The sequence below is a fragment of the Perna viridis genome, chromosome 13, assembly GCF_037379345.1.
Source record: "Perna viridis isolate PV_CMFRI_1.1 ecotype Kerala chromosome 13, ASM3737934v1, whole genome shotgun sequence".
Taxonomy (NCBI): domain Eukaryota; kingdom Metazoa; phylum Mollusca; class Bivalvia; order Mytilida; family Mytilidae; genus Perna; species Perna viridis.
In genome coordinates this window covers 30534299-30559689 of record NC_142457.1, presented here as the reverse complement: position 1 = coordinate 30559689, position 25391 = coordinate 30534299, and the positions used below count along the sequence as shown (strand labels likewise).

Here is a 25391-nt window from a genome sequence, read left to right as displayed (position 1 = left end):
GTATAAAATTTTAAAATTCTGGAAGTACCTTTGAGTAGTTTAGAAGGGTGAAAGTTCCTGGTAACGCCTCTTAACGAAAGGCCTGATTACTACATGTATAGATGGAAGGTTAGGTGGGGCAGATTAAAAGTTTTTCAATCCATTAAAGTCCCATTTACTTAATGGAATGACTGGAAACATTTAGAGTGAAATTTCTATTAACAGAACCCCGAGTAAACAGATAACCAGACTTCACATCAGTTTCAATATCTTTAATCATGCACATACAACTTACTAATCCCTCAGTTCGATGTTAAGGAGTTTGGTTTAGACAGATTTCATTGTAGAGCAGAATAAGAACGTTTGAAGTTTACAGTAACATTTATTTCCGCACTCTTTGTTTGAAAAATAACATTATCACAAGAAAATGAGATCCATGTTGCACTGATCACTATTGATAATTCTTAATCTCATATTTAAAACCAAAAACTCTACATTCCAAAATAAGAAGAATACATAAAACCCCTTACTCCCGAATTGCCATTGCAAACCCCCCCCCCCAAAAAAAAAAAAAAAAAATTAATATTATTGTTCCCAATGTCAACCAATGAATGAGTATTCAACCGAACCCAGATCTGCACAAGATCTTCTAAGTTCACAGTAAAAATACAGGTAATTTTTAAAGTTTCATCTTTCTAGCTGAACTGTTTTTACTTAATGAAAATCTCTGGAAATAATCCTCAAAATCCTAAACTTTCTAAAATTTCAACAAAGGTACACAGCCAAATGTGCCACATATGATAATCATATGGTGCTCGATTCATGATTCTCATATGGTAATTTTGGCTTAAAAACATATGACAATCATATGTTCGTGAAAAACATGATTATCATATGATAATCATGCGATAATCATATGTATACCGAAACATGTGATTATCATATGGTGCTCAATTTATATGATAATCATATGATGCAAACCATATGATTCTCATGTGTGGCACATTTGCCTGTGTACTATGGAGATTTGCTGTCAAAATTTGTATAAAATATGGGATATCCATACAAGTAAACACCTCTGTTCTAGATTCAAGATCTTTTCACCAGTTTATTGTGAAATATTTATTTTCTATGTCAACTGATTTGAAACCTGAAATAGTGACTCCCCAATCTTGAAAATGAAAATGACCCCTAAGTAAATAAAGCTTCACATTTATAATTCTAGTTTTTAGAAGAAAAGCTCAGAGTTAATAACAACTTTCCTACAGTGAAGAATCCACAGTACTGATGCACTTTTTTTCATGCTTAATAATTTTGAACTACACATAAAAAATTGAAACATATGTTTTTTATATGTTTATGGCCACCATGAAAAATATATAACATGTTTTTAATTAAAATATAAATAAACAATTCTCTCTTCTTAAAATATCAATAGGTAAACAGATGATTTCCATCATTCAAGGTCTTTTCATTTGAATTGGGTAAAATACGCAGTTTGTGGGTCTTAATAACAGATATATTTCCGTACTGGTCCTAAACATGTGTTTCCATATGTTTGAAAACACATGTTGCAACTTTTCATGTGTAACAGTATATCTTCTGTAAATTGTGGTTTTGTAACATGAAATAACAAGATCTTATTTGGATGCAATCATATGGCAATAAAAAAAGGAAAATTCAACCCACCACTAAACCGACCAAAACATGAAGAAATGAAATCAAATGAAAAAAGTTGGTGGTCCCAGTGGGGATCATTAACATGAATACATTCTGCTACATGACAGGACAAACAAGATCTCAATAACATGAACACATTTGCTAACTTACTAAGAGTCTCTGAACTTTTGTAACATTTTAGTTGATAATTTATTGCATTGATTTTGTATAATTTAGTCTCAGTCAAATATTATCATCAAAAAATAAATATTAAATTGCATTGATTTGGCATTTGCACAAGATTGTTTATATTAAGATAGACCAATCCAAAAGGTTGTTCTTTTTGATAAAGTAGAGGCACAAGGCTTTACAATTCGCATCAAGCTTCAGCAGTCAGTACCTTCAGCCACCAGCCCTATGCCTGTTAGTAGTTGAAAAGAGACTTTGGCCCAGACTACCACAAGTCACAAGTCATAATCCCAAAATTTTTTTTAAAAAATATTCTTTGGTCTAAAGACATCAACCAATAGGACTGAAAATGGCATATGTAAACTATTTAGACATTAAACTTAAATGTAATGAAAGCAAAAATATCAAAGCTTTCAGTAAATTAGTATGATCAATAATCAGTCAATATTATATTTAAAAGATTTAAATATTTAAAGCAAATTATATTTGCCTTATCATGATTCCATATAATTCCAATAATTTATTAAATATACAATACAAAACATTTAAAACTACGATGTGGCAGCAGCCTCGGCCACTGGCACATTTTGTCCTGTTGCAGCCACAGATGGTGGCGCCATCTCACTACTTAATGTATTGCCTACAGCAGATCCTGCCTCACTAGGTAATGTTACACCACTAGGGGGCGACACTGCTGTAGGAAGTGTAAAGTTTGTTGGCATGTTTGGTAATGCCGCTGGAGCTGGTAACGGGAAACCAGGTGGTAGTGATACTCCACTTGCTGTACTTCCTGAAATGAAAAAAAATCTTAAAAATAAAAGAAAGGGGCCAAAAAATGAAACAATTCAGTCAGACACAATGTTTCTGATTTGAAATGATTGTTTGAACTTTTAACACAGGAAGTCCAGCATATATCAAGACATCACCCCTATGACACCACAGACCAGGGGTGACACTACTATAGTGGGCCACCACGCTGCCACTTTCCCCTTCTGGTGGTCAAAATCCCCCAACTTAAAAAAATTCCCAATCACAAGTATCAAAAATTTTAAATCCAGATTTTTTTTGTGTCGGTTCCAACATCGATTTCCAATCAACTAGAAGTTTACATCAATAACACACTCTTGTCAAATTTGAAGGACATACAACTTAATAAAGACCTAGTCAGAGTTTCTCATATAATTTTTATTCTGTTGATTTAAATAATTTTGGTTATTTTCTGTATTTTGTGGTGTTTGTGTCTCTTTCCTGTCTCGTCTTTCTTTATTAGAAACAGAATGATAGAAAAATGACAGTTTTCTTTCCTAAAAATGCATTCAAATGAAATATTGATTACTCAATTTATCTAAGTAATATGGAAAAATTAGAAAATAGTAAAATTTCACCCGCTGCCCGATTCCTACAGAGACTGGCATTTAACGGAGAATCACCATTGTAAGTAATATATGGTCTAAATGTGAAAATATGGAAAAATATATGTTTTACCAACACACTGTACCAAACAGGATAAAATACAATTAAATATTAAATCTGGAGACAAGAACAAGAAGACATTGCAGATAACTTGACTTTTTATGAGCAACTCAGCAGGTGTTTCTGGAAAAGCAGAGGATGCTTACACTACCGGTGCACCTGGTCCATGCTCCCAGTGGAGTCCAAGTTGCTCATTTGCTTCTGTTACTTTGTATTTACTATTTTAGTTACTTTATGTTCTTTGTTGTATGGCTGTTTTCCATGTCTCGTCTTTGTCCCTAGATTACATTCGATTACTGCTATAACCTTGGTTCCCATACAGTGGATTAGTAACAGAAAAATTTGATTGAACCTGAAACTTTTAGAATGTCATTGAAAGTACCTACCTGGTATTGTAGACAAGGGAGGTAACTGCCCTGGTGGCATTCCAGGTAAAGATAAAGGTGTCGTTAGTGGTGGTAATGGAATGTTCCCTAAATTAGGCATAGTAGGGGGAGGTAAATCTGTAATTAAAACAAAACATGAAATAGCAGCAAGAGTTTGAATACACAAGAACTAGGGCAGTTAACAATTCAATGTCCAAATACAAGAGATGTTTGCCATGAAAAAGGAAAGGTTTAATTAAGGGCAGTGTGAATTTTCCAATGTCTAAAGGTTATAATTCAGACATAACTTGGCATTTATTTTTTCTGTTCAGAAGACCTTTCCAATAAGCAAATGAGACTCATGATTGTAAATTATCATTTGAAGAATCTGAAAAGGATAATCTGAATCAAGAGTACAATGGAATGTTGCAGTGACTGAATATGTATCTTAAAACATAACTTATGCTAGTCCAATCATATAAGACTCTGGAACTACAGAATTTCTACTACAGATGAGAAAATAGTTTCACACTTCCCTGTCTTGCATTGTTATATATGTAAACCTCAAGTAGGTGAGATTGTACTGTTTTATATATGTTATCATGACATAATCACTAGGTGAGATTGTACTGTTTTATATATGTTATCATGACATAATCACTAGGTGAGATTGTACTGTTTTATATATGTTATCATGACATAATCACTAGGTGAGAGAAAGCTGGTACTATTTAACAGCACACTCCCTGTTTATTTATGAAAGATATTTGGTTTTCTTTACCAGATAAAACTGTTGCCAAACAGCCTACAAGTCTGGAAGTGTTGTACAATACATGTCTTTTTATGAAAGGTATTTAGTTTTCTATTTGCATTTATTATATGAGATTGCTAAACCACCACTGTCTACTGATGAAATATAACTTCGTCCTTATTTTGTACTTACTAGATGAGATTGCTGCGCCACCAGCAGAAAAGTCTGGTAAGGGTTGTAATGGGACACCTGCTGCCTGTCCTGGTGGCATTGTTCCTGTTGTAGCTGGTAAAACAGGTATTGTTGGAGTTCCTGAAGGAAGGAATAAAATTTGACAAAAAAATATCTTATCTCCTTCTTAAGGAGGTAGACCTAGTATAAAGGACATAACTCCTGAAATCAGATTTTGAATTTGAATTTGAATGAACCTGAAACTTTTAGAATGTCACTGAAAGTACCTACCTGGTATTGTAGACAAGGGAGGTAACTGCCCACGTGGCATTCCAGATAAAGATAAAGGTGTCGTTAATTCAATTCACCAAAAGAATTATAAATTTAAAACAAAACATGAAATAGCAGCAAGAGTTTGAATATACAAGAACTAGGGCAGTAACAGTTCAATGTCCAAATACAAGACATGTTTGCCATGAAAAAGGAAAGGTTTAATTAAGGCCAGTGTGAATTTTCCAATTTCTAAAGGTTATAATTTAGACATAATTCACCAAAGTCTTTCATTTGAAACAGAGAAACAATCAAAGTAACTATGATACAAATAATTCTTAAGAGGTTTGACCCCTGACCTAGGTCTATTTCCTTATATAAAAATAATAAATATTAAAACATTATCCAATTCCTGCATCATTGAAAATGTTTAAAAAATTTAACTTACACAAAATTATTCTTCATGATTTTCACCTGATTGAACAAATAAAATTCATGACAAGACTATGTGATGCATGTGAAACAAGCTTTCATGAAATTTATATTAGAAAAAGAAGTTTGCATCATTTGCATTTGAATTTAGAAAATTAAAATGTTTGACAGAGTAATCTGCTCCTGAGTGAACAGTGTTCAACATTAACAGTTGTCTGGTAGTACTGTGCCTACCTAATACGAGAGAGGAGTACCTCGAAATTTTAATTGGTAGTCCTTTTGTCTATCAAATTAATTCTTAATATTTTATTAGTCCTAACAAGGGGCCACTTAATTTCAGATGGTCTTGTGGGCTACTGAGCAAGAGAAGTTAGTGTCAAATCAGGCTGATTTTGTTGAAGTAATAACCCTTTTACCAAAATGCATAAAATTGTGTCTTCAGGAGATACAAATTGTCAAATTACAGTCAAAGTGGTGTTTTTTCATACCATGTTAAGGAGGTAGACCTAGGGTTAGGGACATAACTCTTAAAATCAGTGATATGTTTGCTTCATTTTCAATTTCACCAAATCCTTTCAAGCTTTTCTTTGAAACAGAATGAAATCAGTCAAAGTTACTTTGATGCTTACATGAGATAGATGTGAAATGGTGAATAAAAATGATTTGTAAGAGTTGTGTCCCTTACTCAAGGTCTACGTCCTTAAACTCATTTTTCTCATTCATACAGACTGACATTTTATAACATCAATACATATACCATTGTTTTACCTGTATTAATTGACATGTTTGCTACACCTGCAGATATATCTTGACTCTTCTCTGGTGAATTTGATAAATTTACCTGTCATAAAAATAAAGAATAATTAGTAAAGGGATAAACTATTGCCTACCACAGATAAACTATTGCCTATCACAGATAAACTAATTTCTACCACAGATAACTATTGCCTATCACATAACGGACTCAGAAATATGCAATGTTAAAGGACTCTTATTTATGAGTCTCATTTTTGTTGTTTAAAAAATTTTTTTAGTAGACAACTTTTTATGTTACAGAGTTTTGTAAGTTCATCACCATTTTATAATGTGAATTTTACCTTCTGTGGTGTATTGAAAGGCTTTGCCCGAAATACCACACATGTGATTGGGGGTAATGAAGTAAGATAGATGAGTTTAATGTCTGACAAGATTCAACTCAGAATTTTATTGAAAAGTGGTACCAGTTCATTTCAAATTGATAATAGGCATGTAGACATTTGTAGAGATGTCATATTTAGCATACCTGTTCATTGTTGTGTTTGTCTTTTCTGCACGTCTGTTTGGATTACATTCTTTTGATTACCTCTAGAACCTTGGTTCCCTTGATTACTCTTTCAAATGGCAATAAGTGTTTGGTATGACCTTAAAAATTTGTCTTTTAAATTGTTAAGAAAGAATTACATATGATTTATGTACAATTAAAAAAAAAAACCCAAACTTTTTGAAGGAGAAGATAGATTGCAGGAAAGTACTGATCAAAGGTTTTTTTTTTCATTTAACAAAATGATCAATCCTACCTCTGCAAATCCATCTGTTGATTTCTGTGGCACAACTTTGGCATCACTTAACAAGGTTGGAGTAGGTGATGATGATGGGAACTGTCTCTTTGGTATCCGATGTAAATATCCATACCCTATTCCACAACCAAGGCTGAAATAAGGCAAACTCAAATAATTTTCTGGTTTTAAGGCTCTTCTTTATCTGATATAATAAGGCAAACTAAAATAATTTTTTGGTTTTAAGGCTCTTTCTTGTCTGTTGAAAGGTTTCATTACCAATTTTTTTGTCATATACATGTACTTATAAATCACTGCCCTCTCCGAAACCATAAGTGATTAAGAGACTCAAATGGAAAAAAACAAAATTGAAAGTGCACAATGGCATCAAGTAATAAGGAATCTGTGAAAGTGGATTTGGAGAGGGCCCCCCCCCCCTTTGGTCTAAAAATGACAAAGTCTATATTTTGCATCAGGAATCTCCATAAGTCATTCATATGGAAAAACAAAATAGAATATGTACAATGGCATCATGTAATAAAGAATTGGTGAAATTTCCATGAAAATCCATTCAGTGGTTTCAGAGAAGTTCTTGAGTCAATGAGTTAGAAAAAGAGTAATCTGTCATTGAAATTTAATTTTCAGTGCATTTCAATGAAATTATAACTTAATTTTTTCAAAAGTGATGTTGAAAATACAGAGTCCTTTTTTGCTTCATTCTGCTAGTGAAAATAGTCAAATTAAACTTTCTAAATGGTGTATTTTCATACCATGGTTTATCCACTACCTGACTCTTAGACTGACATATGATAAATAAAAACACTTGCCAATAGGCAACACTCTCAAAAAATCATTTTTTAACAACTTACCTGCCCTCACCTCCCCATGCACCATTAGGGGTTATAGTGACCTCTCTACAAGCATCAGTATCTGTATTGTAGACATATAATCTCAGTGGCTTTCCTTCATGGTTTTCTATCAAAGTAAACAAATCTTCTGTCTGAAAAGAAAATGAAGCAAATGAAAAAAAAAGACACAATAAAATTATTTTCCACAATTTATGATAAAATGAGACACCATTTTAACTTTCTTAATAGTTTTTCAAATGCCACTAAGTTATTGGCCACTCGCGAAATAGAAAAAATGATCAGGTGACATGCATATTTGAAAAGTGTCCTTATGGTCAAAGGGTAAAAAGTCGAACACAGAAACAATACCAACTGTGTAGAAGTTTTTTTTGAAATTTTTAAAGTACATTATATTCATTGCCATCTTCACTGTCATTCAAAGCACATACACTACCATCAACCAAAATTTAAATTTCTCTTCTCTTCACAGTAGTCACACTGTGACTCCACCAAAGAAAAAAAAAGATGAAATTTTTTTCAATATTTTTTACTGTCCTTTATTGAAATGTTATCAAACTGCTAGAACCATTGAATATACCTTTGAATAAAGACAGGAGAAGTTAATTACAGACATTTTTTTGAAATGGTGACTCCACTCAAAATTTCTCCACAGTGGAGAGAGGAGAAAAAAAAATGTGTTGAAATTTCTTGAAATTTGATTCAGTGTTTTACTTGGATAAAAGAAACAAAATTTCAAATAATTTTAATCACGTTTCATTGGAATAATTTCAATAAGCATATAGTAGCTTCACCATCTTAACTTTTGATCACCAAGATGCTTTGAGTTTGGTATCGGAATGTCACAAAATAAAACATTTTACTGATGTTACAGAGTCATTTCCCTTAGGTGTTGAGTAATGCCCCCTTAATGGGATAGAGTTTGTCTTACTTTGATCAAATATTAATTATCTGCTGAGCTGCCTTATGTAATCACCACAGGAGAAAATCTATATTCTATCAGATATAGGTTTAAGTAGCTGTCTTTGTAAGAATCATGCAAAATTTGTAATATGTGATTCATCCTAAAAAAGGCCACAAATTTTTATTAAAGGCTACAAATTTTTATTTTTGTAACTAAGTCATTTTATGGGTCTATATTATGAAATGAGTAACTATTCATTCCAAATTAGTCTGCTCTTAGGAGATAACCAACATTGAAAATCCAATAGATTCTATTGTATTTTAGTGTCATTTACAGAGTTATCTCCCTCAACACAGGTTATATGAAAAACCAAATGTTACTTTCTGTTTACTATGGCAATTCAAAAAAAAATATCAAAAATAAAAATATGTAGGCTTTCCAACCATGTATCATATTTTGAATGATTCTTAGCTGGAGTGCTATTAAAATGCATTTGTACCTATGGACTGAAAGATAAATCTCCTTCTCTATTGCCTAGATAACTACCTACAGCAGCCCATGAACATCATTATTGTTTTTGCTATAATATCCCATTTAACTGACACAAAAAACAATCAAAAAGATACATTGTGACATTCTATCATTCATAGTGTTATTGTAGTAGAAAGAGGGTTGGGTTTAACGTCCGAGCAGCAATATTTCAGCTATTTGTAGTAGAAAAAAGTCAATACTGAACAAAATTTATTGTCATACATAATGTAACTTACAATCATGTTTATTGTCTTACAATGGATGTTCTGTCAATAAGAAATAAAAAAAAAAATGCTAGTGTGTAGCAATGATAATGGAATGAAACTGTTTGTAATAATGACCCATATGCTTAAATTACTGTCAAATGTATTTCACAATTTTAGTATATACATGCACAGCAGATATAACAGTATTTTTATGCAAACAAGCATGTGGAATAGTATACTGATTAAAAGAAATATACAACTGATAAACTCAAAAACAGTTGGAACACAAATATTTATGCTGAAACAAAGAAAAAGCTATGAAAACTTAAATTTTTGCTCGTGTAATTTGAATTGATATCTAAACTGAACAACCCCTCATCATTATGTATTACACAAACAATGGGCACAAAAAAAAATACTTAAAAATAAAGGCTGATTAACCTAGAATATGTAAAGGGAATAAATATAAAGTCATGATAAAGTGGATAGCCACCTGACAATGTTGCTGCGACGTGTAATTTATTATAACATATAATACATAGTATATTCCAAATGAAACACTTAGCCACATAAATTAAAAAAAAAAAACATATAAACTTTAACCGAACCAATCAGTAGGACGTGGTCGTGCTGAATGAATAATATCAACAGACGCCCACAGAAAACCACAAATATTTTGGGTGGGAAAATGTATGAACAGATAAAACCATAACAACCACCACTACACAAATGATCCCAAATACCCAGAAGAAATTAATTTCATTCTAATTCAATACTTCAACCGAATGAAATTATAATTGCATGTGTTTTTGTGCTGGTTATGTATATAGTCACATACCAAATCTATCCAGTCATTGGAAGTCAAGATAAATGCAATGAAATTAAGACAGACAGATGGAAGGCCTAAGTGCATTAATTTTCTTAGTCCTTGGGCTTTAACTCTAGAAAAAAATCTATGGACTGGAGCAAATTTTGGACTTGATCTGTAGCTAATGTACCAAATGTATTACCTACAATCATCAGGAGGCAGTGCCAATGTAATTCCCCTAAGGCCAGAGGCTAATACCTACAATCATCAGGAGGCAGTGCCAATGTAATTCCCCTAAGGCCAGAGGCTAATACCTACAATCATCAGGAGGCAGTGCCAATGTAATTCCCCTAAGGCCAGAGGCTAATACCTACAATCATCAGGAGGCAGTGCCAATGTAAGTCCCCTAAGGCCAGAGTCTAATAAAAGACCCTTGCCCCCAAAACAAACCAAAAAAAAATATGAATGACTTAAGGTACTAGAGATAAACTTTAAACTTCAAACTTTAAAAAACAATATCAGCATAACAAAGCTAATTCATCTAAAGAAATAAAATTGTGAAAAATAAAAATTGTACTTAAAAAAAAAGGTAAACAAAGAAGCTAGTATACATGTCTGTTTGTTTGGGAGGAAAAATGCCAAAGTAGTACCTCCAAATTTCCAACATAATGAAAGCTCTCCTTACACTGACTAATTACATTGTTTGATTTTAGTGGTGAAGGCAGAACCAATGGTGTATGACTTTTATCGCAGTCCTTTTCCTACAATTCAAATGTGTAGTTTGTAATTTAGACAAAAAATTCAATACCATTGAGGAAGATCATACCTAAATTCAATACCATTGAGGAAGGTCATACCTTAAAATTAAATACCATTAAGGAAGATCATACCTAATATTTCTTGTCTATCAATTTTTTTAATTTTGTAATCAAAGATGGCCTTTAATGAACATACTGTAAAATTTTAATATGAAAAACAAAGGCCATCAATCTTTGTTTACAAATAATATAACACATTTTAACCTATGTAAAATTTATTACAACATTTGATATGGTTCCTATAAGTTTTGTATATTCATTTGACATTCTTTTGTTATTAAAAACAAACACTGAGGATTACAGAAGTTTTTTTCTTGTAATATTCAATGAACTAAAATCCCCATTACATTTCTATAGAACCACCAGTTATCTCCCCTTGATGAGACTTTTCAACATACATGTTTGTAGTTTAACCATACATATATTTTGTAGTTTTAGGTGAAAAGTTCTTTTAAATTTTTTTAAAGATAGTTCTTTTAAATCATTTAAAACACTATTCGCTCAAAGAAAATACATACATTGTATTTCAGGAGACAGTAAAAATAATCTATGTAAAAAGTTCCAGGTGGATCAAAGACAAGCTCAAATTCTAATTTTGAGAGACCTTTTTCAGACTCAATGCATACTTAAAGTTATTTAAAAAAAAAACCTGTTCGAAATTTGAAACATACCTTATACTTAATTTTTAATGGTATTAAGAATTTGCATCAAAACTTGAACTTCTATTTAAATTGCAGAGTACAGACTGATAAACATCAATGATGTCACGGCACCACATAATTTGTATGAAATAACTTAGTTTGCTTAGAAACAAGCAATCAGAAAACTTGTTACAATGAAATTATTCTGTTACATTTACCATCATGATTTCCATCAGTTAGTATAATAAAGCCAGATTGTGGTTCATAAAAATGATACATGTACATGTATATGCAACTACATAAACTACATTTGAAAGCCTAAAGTAATTAAGTGCATTTTCAAGTGTTACCTTCCTCAATTCATTATTGAACCAAACTGGAGAAAACTGAAAATTATACCATTATATAAAACCATGTCATTGAAGAAAATCAATAATACATAAATTTTCATAGGTTAAAATAATTAAAAGTAGAAAAACTGTGAGCAATGTTCACTGATACCACCTCACATGATAACTTACACCTAATTAATTTGGATCAAAATTTAAAAAGGAGGTGCTAAATGGGAATATGTAATTTAGATTCTGTGGAAGTTTCATTGAATTCAGTGGAATAGGAGAAGCAACAGATAAGAGATGCCATCCAATGTAATGGATAGAAGGAAGGAAGAAATGAAGGAAGGCCGGAAGAACAAACGAAAGGACATCCCTGTCACTACCAAAATTGCATATGATAAACACCTGTCTTTTATGACTACAATTTTGCTATCCATGGGTTATGTAAGTCTCGTTCTAATTTTATTTTCTTTACCAGATTTTACGACGTAGAACGTATTGACAACTGAGGACGGATCTGCATTTTATTGTTTACTTCCGGGTATTCGAAATGCTGTATAACAATGCAAAATCTTCTATTTTATGTTTTTTTAATACCTCTATCATGTAGAAATAGATATTTTTTTTTTTTATCGGTATATTTTACACTAAAAGATGTTTCGCCCTCAACACTCTCTAAATGACAAGTCTCCATGCATCTTGAATGGCAGACTAGGACCCAATCTCGTGAAATCACGGGGGTCACATGATGAGACTTGCATATTATGAACACCAGCGGTCCTTTTCACAAAAAAATCGTAATTGTAAAATTAGCCCCAAGTTATGATGGCATAATATAGTTAAGTATTCTGATGTCACAACTTACGACTAATTTTACTATTTTTTTGTGAAATGGGCTGCTGTCTTTTGTGACCAGTAGAAGGTCATATAAACAAGCCTTACATCTGAAATTATGCCAACTTCTTTTAAAGACATTCTCTATTTTCTGCCAGTCTTAATGATACATATATTCAACTGGGATCTAGGATGTTTTAATTGCCACAAGAAAAGTAATGCATGGAAATTGACTTTCTTGGAGAAATTTATTTTTAATTTCCATATTTTCGTCAATATAAAAAGATTACTCTGAGGTACCAGCAATAAATATGCAGGTAAAAATCAGACTGCGGTACCAGGAATAAATATGCAGGTAAAAATCAGACTGCGGTACCAGAAATAAATACACAGGTAAAAATCAGACTGAGGTACCAGCAATAAATATGCAGGTAAAAATCAGACTGTGGATATTTTTCTAGTGGGCAAGTTTATGAAAATTCAACTTGTCTAAACCAAAACTAAAATGCCCTACAGACAATGGAAAATTCATAAAATTTCATTGTCCTTTTTACAAGCGTAATTCAATTTTGAATGTTATTATCTTCATACTGACGTGTTGGTCCTGTTGAGAGGCTGTCCATGTGAAAAGCATGGCAGATATTGGTGCACAGGGTAAATTTTATCCCACTGAATTCTTTATTCAAATATAATGGATATATCATATGTATGTCAATTGATAAAGCATGGCTCAGAAAAAAAGTTACATGTATCTGTTAAAAAAGCAACCAAACATTTATCAAATTAAAAGTTTTCTACCTTTCTTCAATGAATTTTCAATTCTTATTTTGTTATTCTCTCTTTAACCATTTTAACCATTGAAATTAATAATAATAATAAAAAAATTCAACATTAAGTAAGGATGTATTAGTGATACATGATGGATGAAGTTTTTTTAGAACAAAATTTGTCATGTGCCACCCGCTGCCTACGGCTGATTTTTATCTCTCCTAAGGTTCAGCAACACTTGAAAATGCATTTTCAGAGGTTTAAAAATATACACAAGTTTATACCAGGGAACGCTCAAGGAATTATATGATAGCAAACCATTTTGAATCACATAGTAATGTATTAGTAGGAGCAGATTTTCCAATCATTAAGTACCAACCCATATCATATTCAAACACTGTCAATGACAGACTCAGAGGTGATACATGATGTAGAAAAGCCTATTGAACAAACAATGCTTTTTCAGTCTACATTCACCACTTTTTTATGTAACCATAGTCCTTTTAAAATACAGATCTGTATAATGGGAAAGAAGGCTACACATTCTATTTTTTTTTTCTTAAGTGCAGTATCTGAATGACATGTAATCATGACTGGTTATATGGTCTGAATTAGAAACAAAAAATGGGTTTTGACATGCATGTATCACTTCCTGTCTGGTACTCATATTATAAGACTGATACTGAAATTACCTCATGGAGCACTGAATCTGCACCAATGATATAATCTGTATGCGACTTCAGACCTGCTAAATCTGCTGGTGAGTTAGGGTTAACTTCCTGAAAAATCAAAGTTTGCATTTAAAACTATATTCAGTTTACACAAGTTTTTACTATAATATACAATGTTGGTGTGAAAATAAATGGAATAACAAAAGATTCATTATTATAGTGAAGTCACGAAATTTCCTGTAATTTTTGTAAACATTTCAGGAAGATTGGGGCTGCTGAATTCTAATAGAGTAGTGAACATAAATGTACATGCATGTTTTAAGAATAAGGTATTTCAGAGTTACATCTATTGCTGTGAAAATAGCGATAATAAAACTACCACAAAAGCTTCTTGGTTCATAGCACTTGATTTTTTAATGATTGTTATCTATAATACATAGGTAAACAAAATCAAAATTTTTATTTGCTGCAGAAAGAAACGATGTCAACCCTTTGGAGTCCCCAGTTCCTCATTTGCTTTTGTTACTTATTGTGCATGATTTTAGTTATTTTATGTTCTTTGTTGTGTATGTCTGTTTTCCATGTCTGGTCTTTGTCCCTGGATTACATTCTTTTGATTACCGCTATAACATGGGTTCCCTTGATTACTCTTACAGATAAATTATTTCATGTAAGGAGCCTAGTAAAAACAATTAATGCAAAAAATACACAAATATGTTACAATCAGACTGTGATCATGTAGGTCATACTCAGATAGTTGACTAAATACTTGTGAGGAAGATTTAACCTTTCTATCAATACCTATAGAAGTTGACTAAACACTTGTGAGGAAGATTTAACCTTTCTATCAATACCTATAGAAGTTGACTAAACACTTGTGAGGAAGATTTAACCTTTCTATCAATACCTATAGAAGTTGAAATCTTGTAAATTGTCTACTCTAATATGACATGCTTGAAAGGTTTATAGACCATTGTTGTGGTAAAACTTTGGTAAACATATACAAGACCAAGGTCATATATGTATGACAGTCTAATTTCTTACTTCAAAGGTTTTCCCCAATTTTACCCATGTCACAGTAGAATCAGTTGCCATAGGTTGGATAACATTATGAAGTAAATAGAATAAAAACAAATAAAACAAACCCAACTTGATATTTAGCACTATCTAGTCATTTATGTTGATATTTTACCTAATGCTATCACTTAGGGTATAAATGGCCAGGGAATTGTAAAACAATAATGCTATCACTTAGGGTATAAATGGCCAGGGAATTGTAAAACAATAATAAATTGTAGTTTCTGTGATTAATTCTTATGTTTACTCCTAATGAAGTTCAACTATATCCCAAGATTATAATCATTGTATGCTCTGTACTAACTATATCCCCTGAATATAACCATTTTATGCTCTGTACTAACTATATCCCCTGAATATAACCATTGTATGCTCTGTACTAACTATATCCCAAGATTATAACCATTGTATGCTCTGTACTAACTATATTTCCTGATTATAACCATTGTATGCTCTGTACTAACTATATCCCCAGATTATAACCATTGTATGCTCTGTACTAACTATATCCCAAGATTATAATCATTGTATGCTCTGTACTAACTATATCCCCTGAATATAATCATTCTATGCTCTGTACTAACTATATCCCAAGATTATAATCATTGTATGCTCTGTACTAACTATATCCCCAGATTATAACCATTGTATGCTCTGTACTAACTATATCCCCAGATTATAACCACTGTATGCTCGGTACTAACTATATCCCAAGATTGTAATCATTGTATGCTCTGTACGAACTATATTTCCTGATTATAACCATTGTATGCTCTGTACTAACTATATCCCCAGATTATAATCATTGTATGCTCTGTACTAACTATATCCCCAGATTATAATCATTGTATGGTCTGTACTAACTATATCCCCTGATTATAATGATTGTATGCTCTGTAACTTACCAATACATGCCACACGTTCTCATTAGCTCCTTCAAATGAACAGAACCTAAAAAGAAAGTAATCAACTAGTCCAAGGGACATAACTCTTGCAATCAACAATATGTTTGTATCATATTCAATTTCATACAAGCCTTCAAGCCTTTATTTGAAGGAAAGAGAATGAAATTAATCTTAAGTCAATAAATGCTCATGAGAGATTTACACAAACACACATGTACCAATGATTTGTAAGAGATATGACCCTTGACCTCCTAAATATCACTGTATATTGTATGAAAATCTTACAAAATCATTTAATAGTCTTTGCTGTGTAGCAATAAAACTGATTCTTTCCTTTTACTTTTTCCAATTCAATATTTGATATAATGGTACAGACCTTTGTAAATTTGCATTATTTAGACATCAATGACAATGTTGGTTGATTGATTGTTGGGGTTTTAAGCCTGAGCAGCAATATTTCAGCTATATTCAGGCAATGAACATGAAATGGATGATAAAATGAACATGAAATAATAATGATGATGATGAAATGAGGATGGGACACAAGGATAAAAAGGTCAACAAATTTTGATTGCCACTAGAAAAAGGGAGGGATGGTTAGGGTCAGACAATTTAGCCTCCTGTGGTAAGGAGAAGTTTTAAGTAAATTATGTTTGAAAATAACAATATTGACATTTTTATCTTAGTTTATTACTTCTCCCTATCAAAGACAAATGTTGGAAGTGAGCACAAACAGTGGGAAGTTATTGCCAATTTTTTATCCTGTTAAATGAAGGATTAAGAACATTACATGTTTCCATACATGTGACAGATGTTAAAAGAATTAATTAAATCCAAGGAAGATACCAATTTATTTTCCATCTTATGCTTTATAGCATAACTTTGAGTGCTGCAGATTTCCATACTTAAGATAGTACAATGTATTAAATTTGCATTTTTAAAACAATACTCCAAGAGCTATTACAGAAGCAAGTGTCTCCAGGCGGTCGAACGCCATTGATTTATAATGTGTTGGTTTTGAGGGTGGGGAGGGGGTACAATTATATAAATTTTCTATTAAACACCTGTACTGTATCTTAATTTTAATGTGCTAGTGGAACCTCTAGGTATAATGGGCGTTCTGCCCACTGGACACACATTTTTCTGGAATAGCCCTGCGGAAATAATGTTGGATTTTTTAGATTAACAAAACAAACCTACATGTAAACTTTTTTGGCCTTACAAGTATTTTGTATGTTAAGGGTATTCATGTTTAAGAAAATAAAACCATTTAAGGAGGTAGACCTAGGGTAAGGGACATAACTCATGAAATTGGTGATATATTTGTATCATATTCAATTTCATAAAAGCCCCTCAAGCTTCCATTTGAATAAAATGAATCCAAGTTAATTAGATGCTTACATTAGATGGATGTAAAATGCTGAATACAAACGTTCCAATGATTTTTAAAGTTGTGTTCCTTACCCTAGGTCTACCTCCTTAAAGTTAGTTTTAAAGTTCTCAGGTTTTCAATGAAATCATATGGAAAAGGAAACAAATTTTACACAATTTTAATCAAGATGATAAGCATTTGGCTTTTTTAATTATGCAAGGCAATTCTGGCCAAGTTGCATGATACATGATACATACATGTATCATGCTACTATTGTATTGCTTCAAAGTATTATGATATGTATTGTATCACAAACTCTCTTACCAATACTTAGCTCTAATAAAATACCTAATGCTAACACCAAGCAGACCTTCTCCTCCCCAGTTGTGGCTTGGTATGATGGTGGCTTCTCGCACAGATTGTGTTTTGCTACTGTAGACAACCATCTTAACTGGTTTTTCAATGTTGGCTCTCAGCAAGCTCTTTAAAGTGTCATCATCTTGATTCTATAATAATGAAATCAGTGATATGTTTGTATCATATTTAATTTCACCATAGCCTATCAAGATTTCATTTAAAGCAGAATGAAATCAGTCCCGGTCACTTTGATGCTTACACAAGATTGATGTAAAATGCTGAATACAAATGTTCCCATGATTTGTAAGAGGTGTGTCACTTATCCAAGGTCAACCTCCTTAAATAATATAAAAAATCTTGAAACAACTGGAAGAAGTAGTAGACTACAGACTTCTGAGTCACCAGGCTTTTCTCCTAGTAAACACTACTGCAAAAACGGCAATGCAGTTATCATAATAAACCCTAGCTTTGTGAAATGTTGTTGGTCATATATTTTGTAAAGAGAAAATTAATAGTGGATACTTAGCATATTTGGATTTTATTGTCTGTATATATAAAACTAGATAAAGTGATGCCCCCCACATTTAACCTTCATACAGCTATATCATAACTCATAATTGTAAAAAGCACTTTGTCAAATGTGTTATTGTGTCTGTGAAACACAAATGATGCCCCCACATGTGGTTTTGAGTAAAACTCAGCATAGCTGAACGAAACTTATACTCAATCTGTAACTAATCATGACAGACTCACATACCAAAAACCAGTCAAATACCTTCAAGCATTTACAAAAAAGTGCGGAAAACTGTTATTTCCATGGAATTTTTTAAGTCCAGGGCCCATTATTTTGGTAAAACTCAGTGTACCGGAACGAAAATTTAACTCGATCTGTAACTAATCATGACAGACTCACATACAAAAAATCAGTTCAATATCTTCAAGGATTTTCAAAAAATGTGCGGAAAACTTATGGGACAGACAGAATTACTTATGGACAGACAGGGGTAAAACAATATGCCCCCAACTTATCGTTGGGGGGGGCATAAAAAACACCCTGCAGTATATGAATGGGTGTTCGGACTCTGAAGTGAAATCTTCATAAACACATGGTTCTCAATAAGTTTTTAAGTAGGTGGAAGAAAATTAAAAGTAGGTGGCACCATGCTCAGTAGGCAGGGGGTTCAGGGGTCCTCCCACAGAGAATTTTGAAAATCTAGAGTGGCATCTGGGCTGTTCTGAGCAGATTTTTATCACTTATTCTTAATGCAAATATTTCCATTTTCTGGAGCTCATTTCGTTCAAATTTGAAAATTTAAGTGATTTTTTAAAAAATATAACGTAAACTAAAGTCATTGAAAGATGTTAATATTTGTCAATGATGACCAGAAATGTTGAAATGAATCTGTGATACGGAATCAGTACTGCGTTTGAAAAAAAAAACGGATCAAGTCCATTACCTAAGCCCCGAATTAACCACAATAAAAATTTGTTTATTCGTGCTGCTGATCACGACAAAAAAAAAGAATAATTCAAGCAAACTGATCTGCATAACAATAAACAGCACGATCGAAGGTTTCTGACATCAAAGGTTTTTTTATTTATTGCATGTGATATAATGAAACTTTTTTTTTCATTCAATTTTTTTAGCAACAAAATAGCCAGCGCCAATGTCAAAGTAGACGACGAAATCGCTGGTCGCTGGCACTTATTGAGAACCCTGTAAACAATGGAAATATTACTGAGCTGCTTGCCATGAGGATAAGCATCTTGAAATCCTTCAAAGCTTTTATGAACCACATATGGACAGACAATCTACAAATGTATGAAAAGGTGTGCATTAAAGATTAGTTACAACCACTCCAATTGTGTATACCTACCAATCTTGTGTTACCAATAGCAACAATGAAGTCAAAAAAGGCTTCAAGACCAGCTTTGTGTCCTGGAGACCCTGGCTGCACCTGAAAAATATATTATACCAAGTCAGAAAATATATTTAAAGATGCAAAATATATCTTTTAATACATGTACATCAAGGGTCCGGAAAATTTGACTGCCCATGCCAGACATTTTATCGAACTTCAGCAGACGTTTTTGTCAGTTTTTTACATGCTCAGATAAAAAATTAACTTAAAAAACATTTGTACATGTATGTACATGTAGTTATTTTAAGATAAATATTGGAAATGTGTTATGTCATTACATACTCTGTCTTTTACAAAATATCAGAGCGAGTGAACAAGTTCAGTTTTTATACCACACATGAACGTTCTAACATGTAAACAAAACATCGAATCTCACTTTTTCATCACAAAGGCAAACAGCTGAAAACTTCTGAGCGATGAAAAAAATATGTATTATTTGTAAAAGAAAATCGTGAACTCATTTTGTATATTGATTTAAATTGTCTGTTGACTTCTGTGTTAAAACGATTCAATCGATGAATTAATAGTTACAAAATACGACTGATTCGTAGTTCCAGTTCCATGTGCTTTCAGTACCTCTGAAGGATCAACAGGAAAATGGTGGACTTATCAATCTTTTTTCTTAATTAATCAACAAATAAACGTATAAATGATTCTCCGAGTTACTTCAATTAATTCGTATATGCAGTGGTTCTGCACTTGTACCGTTAATTCAATTATGCAATCAACTGATCAGTTACAGGTGAATCATAGTCACAGGTGGCTGCACATCGGCTAAAATTGACACACACCTGTCAATTAATTTCCAATAAACAATTAAGAGACTGGTAGGCAGGATGTTTATACTCTAATAAAACCATGCAGACTGTAATTTATAAGGGTTGACAATTTTTTATGTCCGATATTGAAAAATGGTTGTTGGTCATTTGCAAAATTTGTAGGCATTTTTACCGTTTCCGGATCCATGATGCAATGATTTAGACAGCCCTTGTCATTTTCGCCATTTACAAAAGGATTTCATAAATGACGAAAATGTTTTAGATCGTTTTCGTCACTTAAAATTTGAAAAGTGTATAAAAAAAATTCCATTCAAAAAGTATTTCAGATAAATTTTCGTCACCTTAAATAAAAATGTTGTTAAAAACTGTCAATCGTCATCTGGCCTTACGCTCTGACAAGTTTATGACCTCAAGCTTGGTAATTACTTGGTCAACCAGGTGTGAAATACATTTCATTGTTAACCTGGCATCCCAGATTTGTGCATCGATAATAATCCTTTGAAATAACAACAATTTATGAATCATTTGATCATTAGGACCACAAAAGATAATCCCAGGGTTCTCACTCAACTTCAGCCAGTTGTTTTCGACCACTGAAAAAAGCCTCGTCTTGACTCGAGACATTTCTGCTTTTAAGTACGTCAAAAATAAAACTTACATATATCCTTATTTTAAGGATTAGTCGTGTTAAATGATTTCGATCTTTAATGGATACCGACCGATTTTACTCCCATATAAAAAAATCCCTTCACGAACCTTGCAAAACACACACACACACACACACATATATGTATATATATAGAGAGAGAGAGATCTATTTTTAGAAATTTAAATGCACACAAAAACAATGACTCCCATGTGTGACTCGTCACCTCATGGATTTCAATTAATTTTAATGCAACAGTGGACAGTTAGGAAGTATTAATCAACAATAAATATTTATTTTATGATTCTCTTTCCTTCTTGAAACGAAATCACAATGATTACGAATGCCTTCAATTCTACGCATGATCTGGGGACGAAGGTCACTAAAAAATTACCACCCAGCAGTAAGATATCACACAACAACCGCTTACAGAGTGCAACAATCTACAGTTGACTGTGCCAATGTTGTCAACCTCCTTTCTATCCGTCTAGTTTCTGTGTTATCTTCTGGTGACTGAGAGGGGATTTAGCAGGTACTATCTGATCAAGACCTATCTTAGGAACAGGCTCAAGGTTTCATCAATCAATTCTCTTCTCAATGTCTCTATCCTTCTGATTTGAGGAGTTTTAGGTTGAAGAGGGCTTTTGAGGTGTGGTGTTTGGCAAAGGACAGGAGGATTTTCTCTTATTAGTTGAGTGTCAGATCATACCATAATAGTAGCTTATGTCAAATAGTAGCTATTTTTAGACTGAATGCATCAAAGCGTTGTCATGATGTAAAAAAAATTTCTATTTTACTATTTTTCTAATAGTAACTATTTTATTTTATTAAGTAACACACATTTCCTTATAGAAAATAATAGTTATTTTGTTGAAATATTTATTGTATTTATTTTTTATGCCTGTATCTGTAAACTTAAAATGAATATATTAAGAGTGTTTATGTCTTTAGTTTATGATACTACTGACTATTTACCAAATTTTGCTGCCCATACTATGTCGTTCGTGCTCTACGCAACAGTGACTAAAGCCTGCAAAATCCTAGCTAAAACCCTGATGATGTACATGTACATGTATACATACAACAGAACATGTGAAGAACTTGACCAAGGAGAAAATGGCCAGGTCTAGAACTAACTTAAACTTGCGTTTCTTCTGTACCAATATATATTGTATTTTCAGGTCTTCCCTTTCTGATGTACTGGTTTGCGAGGAGATCTCTGTTTTCGATACAAAAGCAATTCTTGCCAATCTGCACACCAAAATTTAACTTCTCATAAATTTTTAAGACTTTTTTTCTTAAATCTGGGCTTTAACTTCTTTCACGAATTGGTTCGTGAGAATAACACCAGTTTCTTAATTAAAATTTTTTCTAAATCTAACAGTCCTACTTAAATACGCCTGCCGGTTAAAAATATGCCTGTAGAAGGAATGTTTATGCCTGCTGGTTTGAACAGTTGAATTTAGAAATAAACTCAATAAATAAGAATAAATACATGTAAAATACATTTATCTACTTTATATGTAGTTATAGCTTATCAGGGGATCAGAAATGTAATAGGAGACCTAGGTCAGAGTATCCATTCTATCTGCTGAAACATTGGATAATTCAACAATACTATGGGTCAGTAAGCTTCCTTTTTAAGGACTTTCCAGGGATGGCATCCCTATTCTAAACTAAAGCCAGAATCATTTCTCTGATCTAATTTAAATTTGCTGCAATTCGGACACCATCTTTACACTAGAAGTACCGGTTGAGGCGTGTCTAATAAAAAAACGTACCGGTCATCTGGTCAGGAAATCAGGCAAATTTTACTGACCGGCGGCTAAAAGTACCGGTAATGTCAGACGAATTTCGCCACGACTGCACGCCACATCATCGATTGTTGAAAGCCTGTCATATCGTTATTTACATCAACTAGTTTTACTTCCAAACAACAAGTATAATTCATTGAACAAAATACATCTCACTAACGTGACTAAGCTAATATTACATTATTTTCACAGAAAACATAATATCAATCCTGCAGGCATATGCTCTTTTTCTACAGGTGTAATTTAACTACGGCCCAAATTAAAAGTAAGATTCGTTTCTTTAGAAGAACTGATAGTGATACTGATACCCTATACTCGGCGTCACATAAATAACATACTGTTAAAATTTGAATAAAAATATTTTCTACGACTTTATTGACACCTACCCACGTTTAAATTGTCTTAAATGACTTGCTCATTCGTTTAGCCAAACAATTTCTCCCTGAACAAGTCGCTTTTAGCTTAAATCATGCGTAACAAATCCTTACGGGAAAATCCCATACTAATATCCGCCATGTTGGTTTCTACGGGACGATTTGTTTACAAACGAAGTTCGTAAGTTCCCGTCGAACTCCGGTGACAATCGTCTGCTTGATTAACTTCTCGGTATTGTACGTTGTTCGCGTAAAATAAATCGAAATCGAGATAACCGAAATAACGCCGAAATGCATTCTGGGCTCTTCGGTTTTTGGACAAACCATTTAAACGTAAACAACATCTCCTAGCAACCCGATCACTGTAAACATGGCCGACTTTTTACAATGTAAATATTGGCACCTAGAATTAAAATCTGACCGGAATTTAACGATTCAATGTTTAGGGAGAAGCTGTTTGGCTAAACGAATGAGCAAGTCATTTAAGACAATTTAAACGACGGTAGGTCTCAATAAAGTCGTAGAAAATATTTTTATTCAAATTTTAACAGTATGTTATTTATATGACGCCGAGTATAGTGACCAGTGAGTCTAGTCCCTATGCTCATCTGTTCATGTAGTTTTCTACTCCCAACATTGCTAGATGCTGGTTTAGAATGGCCAGCTTTTTCAAAATTCATCCATATTAGGATTAACATTGCAAATTCATGCTGTTTTCACAAAATTATTATTTGACATGTTTCTGTGTGTCATACATGAAACAATTCACTCAAATGTAGGCAAATTAACTGTATGCGATTCCATGTCATTACATATCAAGTAATTACCCTCAATACATGATATCCTTCCGTCCCTCCACCGGGTATTTCAGTGCTGAACGCAGCTCCCATTGCTTCTAATTCACAAATGTGTAGAAGAAGCCGGTTGACGTCGTAAACAAAATGGCCTCGACGTGGCAAGCAAAGCTTCGTGGGATTTTTAACTTCCGGTTGTGCAACTCGTTCCTTCAGTTTTTCGGTACTTTAGATGCTAGCCAGCATGTAGTCTGTAGAACTGCTTATTTTGGTCTTGTAATCTGATGCTTTGTAACATTTATCCCTTTAAAAAATTGTCAAGCATCTGTAAATTTATATATCTAGGAATAGCTCAAGCCAAGGCCTTTAGAATGCAGTACACATTTTGTGTAAAAAATTACCCATAACAAATAGGGTTACCATAGAAAGCATGCAAAAATATGCGAAAAAGTTGATAAAATCAGGTTTAAAAATATAAAATTTCCCGCAAAATATCTTAAATATTTATTTCATGCCATGAAACAGTGAAAACTTTCCTTAGAAAACCCCTTCCTCATATGGGCATCGCCGGTTAGATTTTTAGCTATTTCACGTTGTGATCCACTTATCAAACTTAGCATAGTAAAATTGACTTACTTTCACTTTCACAATGAAGTCAAATTGTCATTGAAAAAAAAACATTCAACATTGAAAATATATGAAACGCTGCAAAATACTTTTAACCTTTTTTCAGAAAATATTTTATCAACAATAGATTCTTCATTTTTAATCACTATAGCAACCACCGGTTTCCATTAATGTCATTTTCCATCCCTAGCCAAAAGTGTGAAACTAAACTAAATTATGGAGGCGTTCGCTTCAAATATTGCCATGTATATACATACTAGTAATCTGTTACTCTATGTAATAGTTAAGGTTTAAATCTCTCTTTTTTTGTAACTGAATTCCTATAGATCTATCTTCACTTTATTTCCTTAAAAAATTATAGTATGTTTATTGTTCTGCTCACTTGCGGGCGTCTTACATACATGTATATTCGTATTCGTAATTAATTTTGGAGAAGCGTGTATAACTACATTCGTCATATGTTGTATTTTTATCAACTTACAAACCATATCAGTAACAAAATACATATAGAGCGAAAA

The 25391-nt window shown here is 32.7% G+C and overlaps 1 protein-coding gene across 3 annotated transcripts; it reads right to left on the bottom strand.

Moving 5' to 3' along the window:
- Positions 1-236: 236 nt before the first annotated feature.
- On the bottom strand, positions 237-24437 carry LOC148600305 (Golgi reassembly-stacking protein 2-like). 3 transcript variants are annotated; one of them, XM_088557473.1, is made up of 13 exons: positions 24280-24437; positions 19795-19875; positions 17909-18066; positions 16189-16234; positions 14228-14314; positions 10790-10900; positions 9362-9391; positions 7694-7824; positions 6846-6978; positions 6058-6130; positions 4609-4728; positions 3687-3803; positions 237-2617 (listed from the first exon to the last, which is right to left on the bottom strand). In XM_088557473.1, exons 1-13 carry the CDS (start codon positions 24340-24342, stop codon positions 2379-2381), a joined length of 1389 nt encoding a protein of 462 aa, XP_088413599.1. In that variant the 5' UTR covers positions 24343-24437; the 3' UTR covers positions 237-2378. The 3 variants fall into 3 exon arrangements, with proteins under 3 accessions (XP_088413599.1, XP_088413600.1, XP_088413601.1); XM_088557474.1 differs by lacking the exon at positions 9362-9391; XM_088557475.1 differs by lacking the exons at positions 9362-9391; positions 10790-10900.
- Positions 24438-25391: the final 954 nt, after the last annotated feature.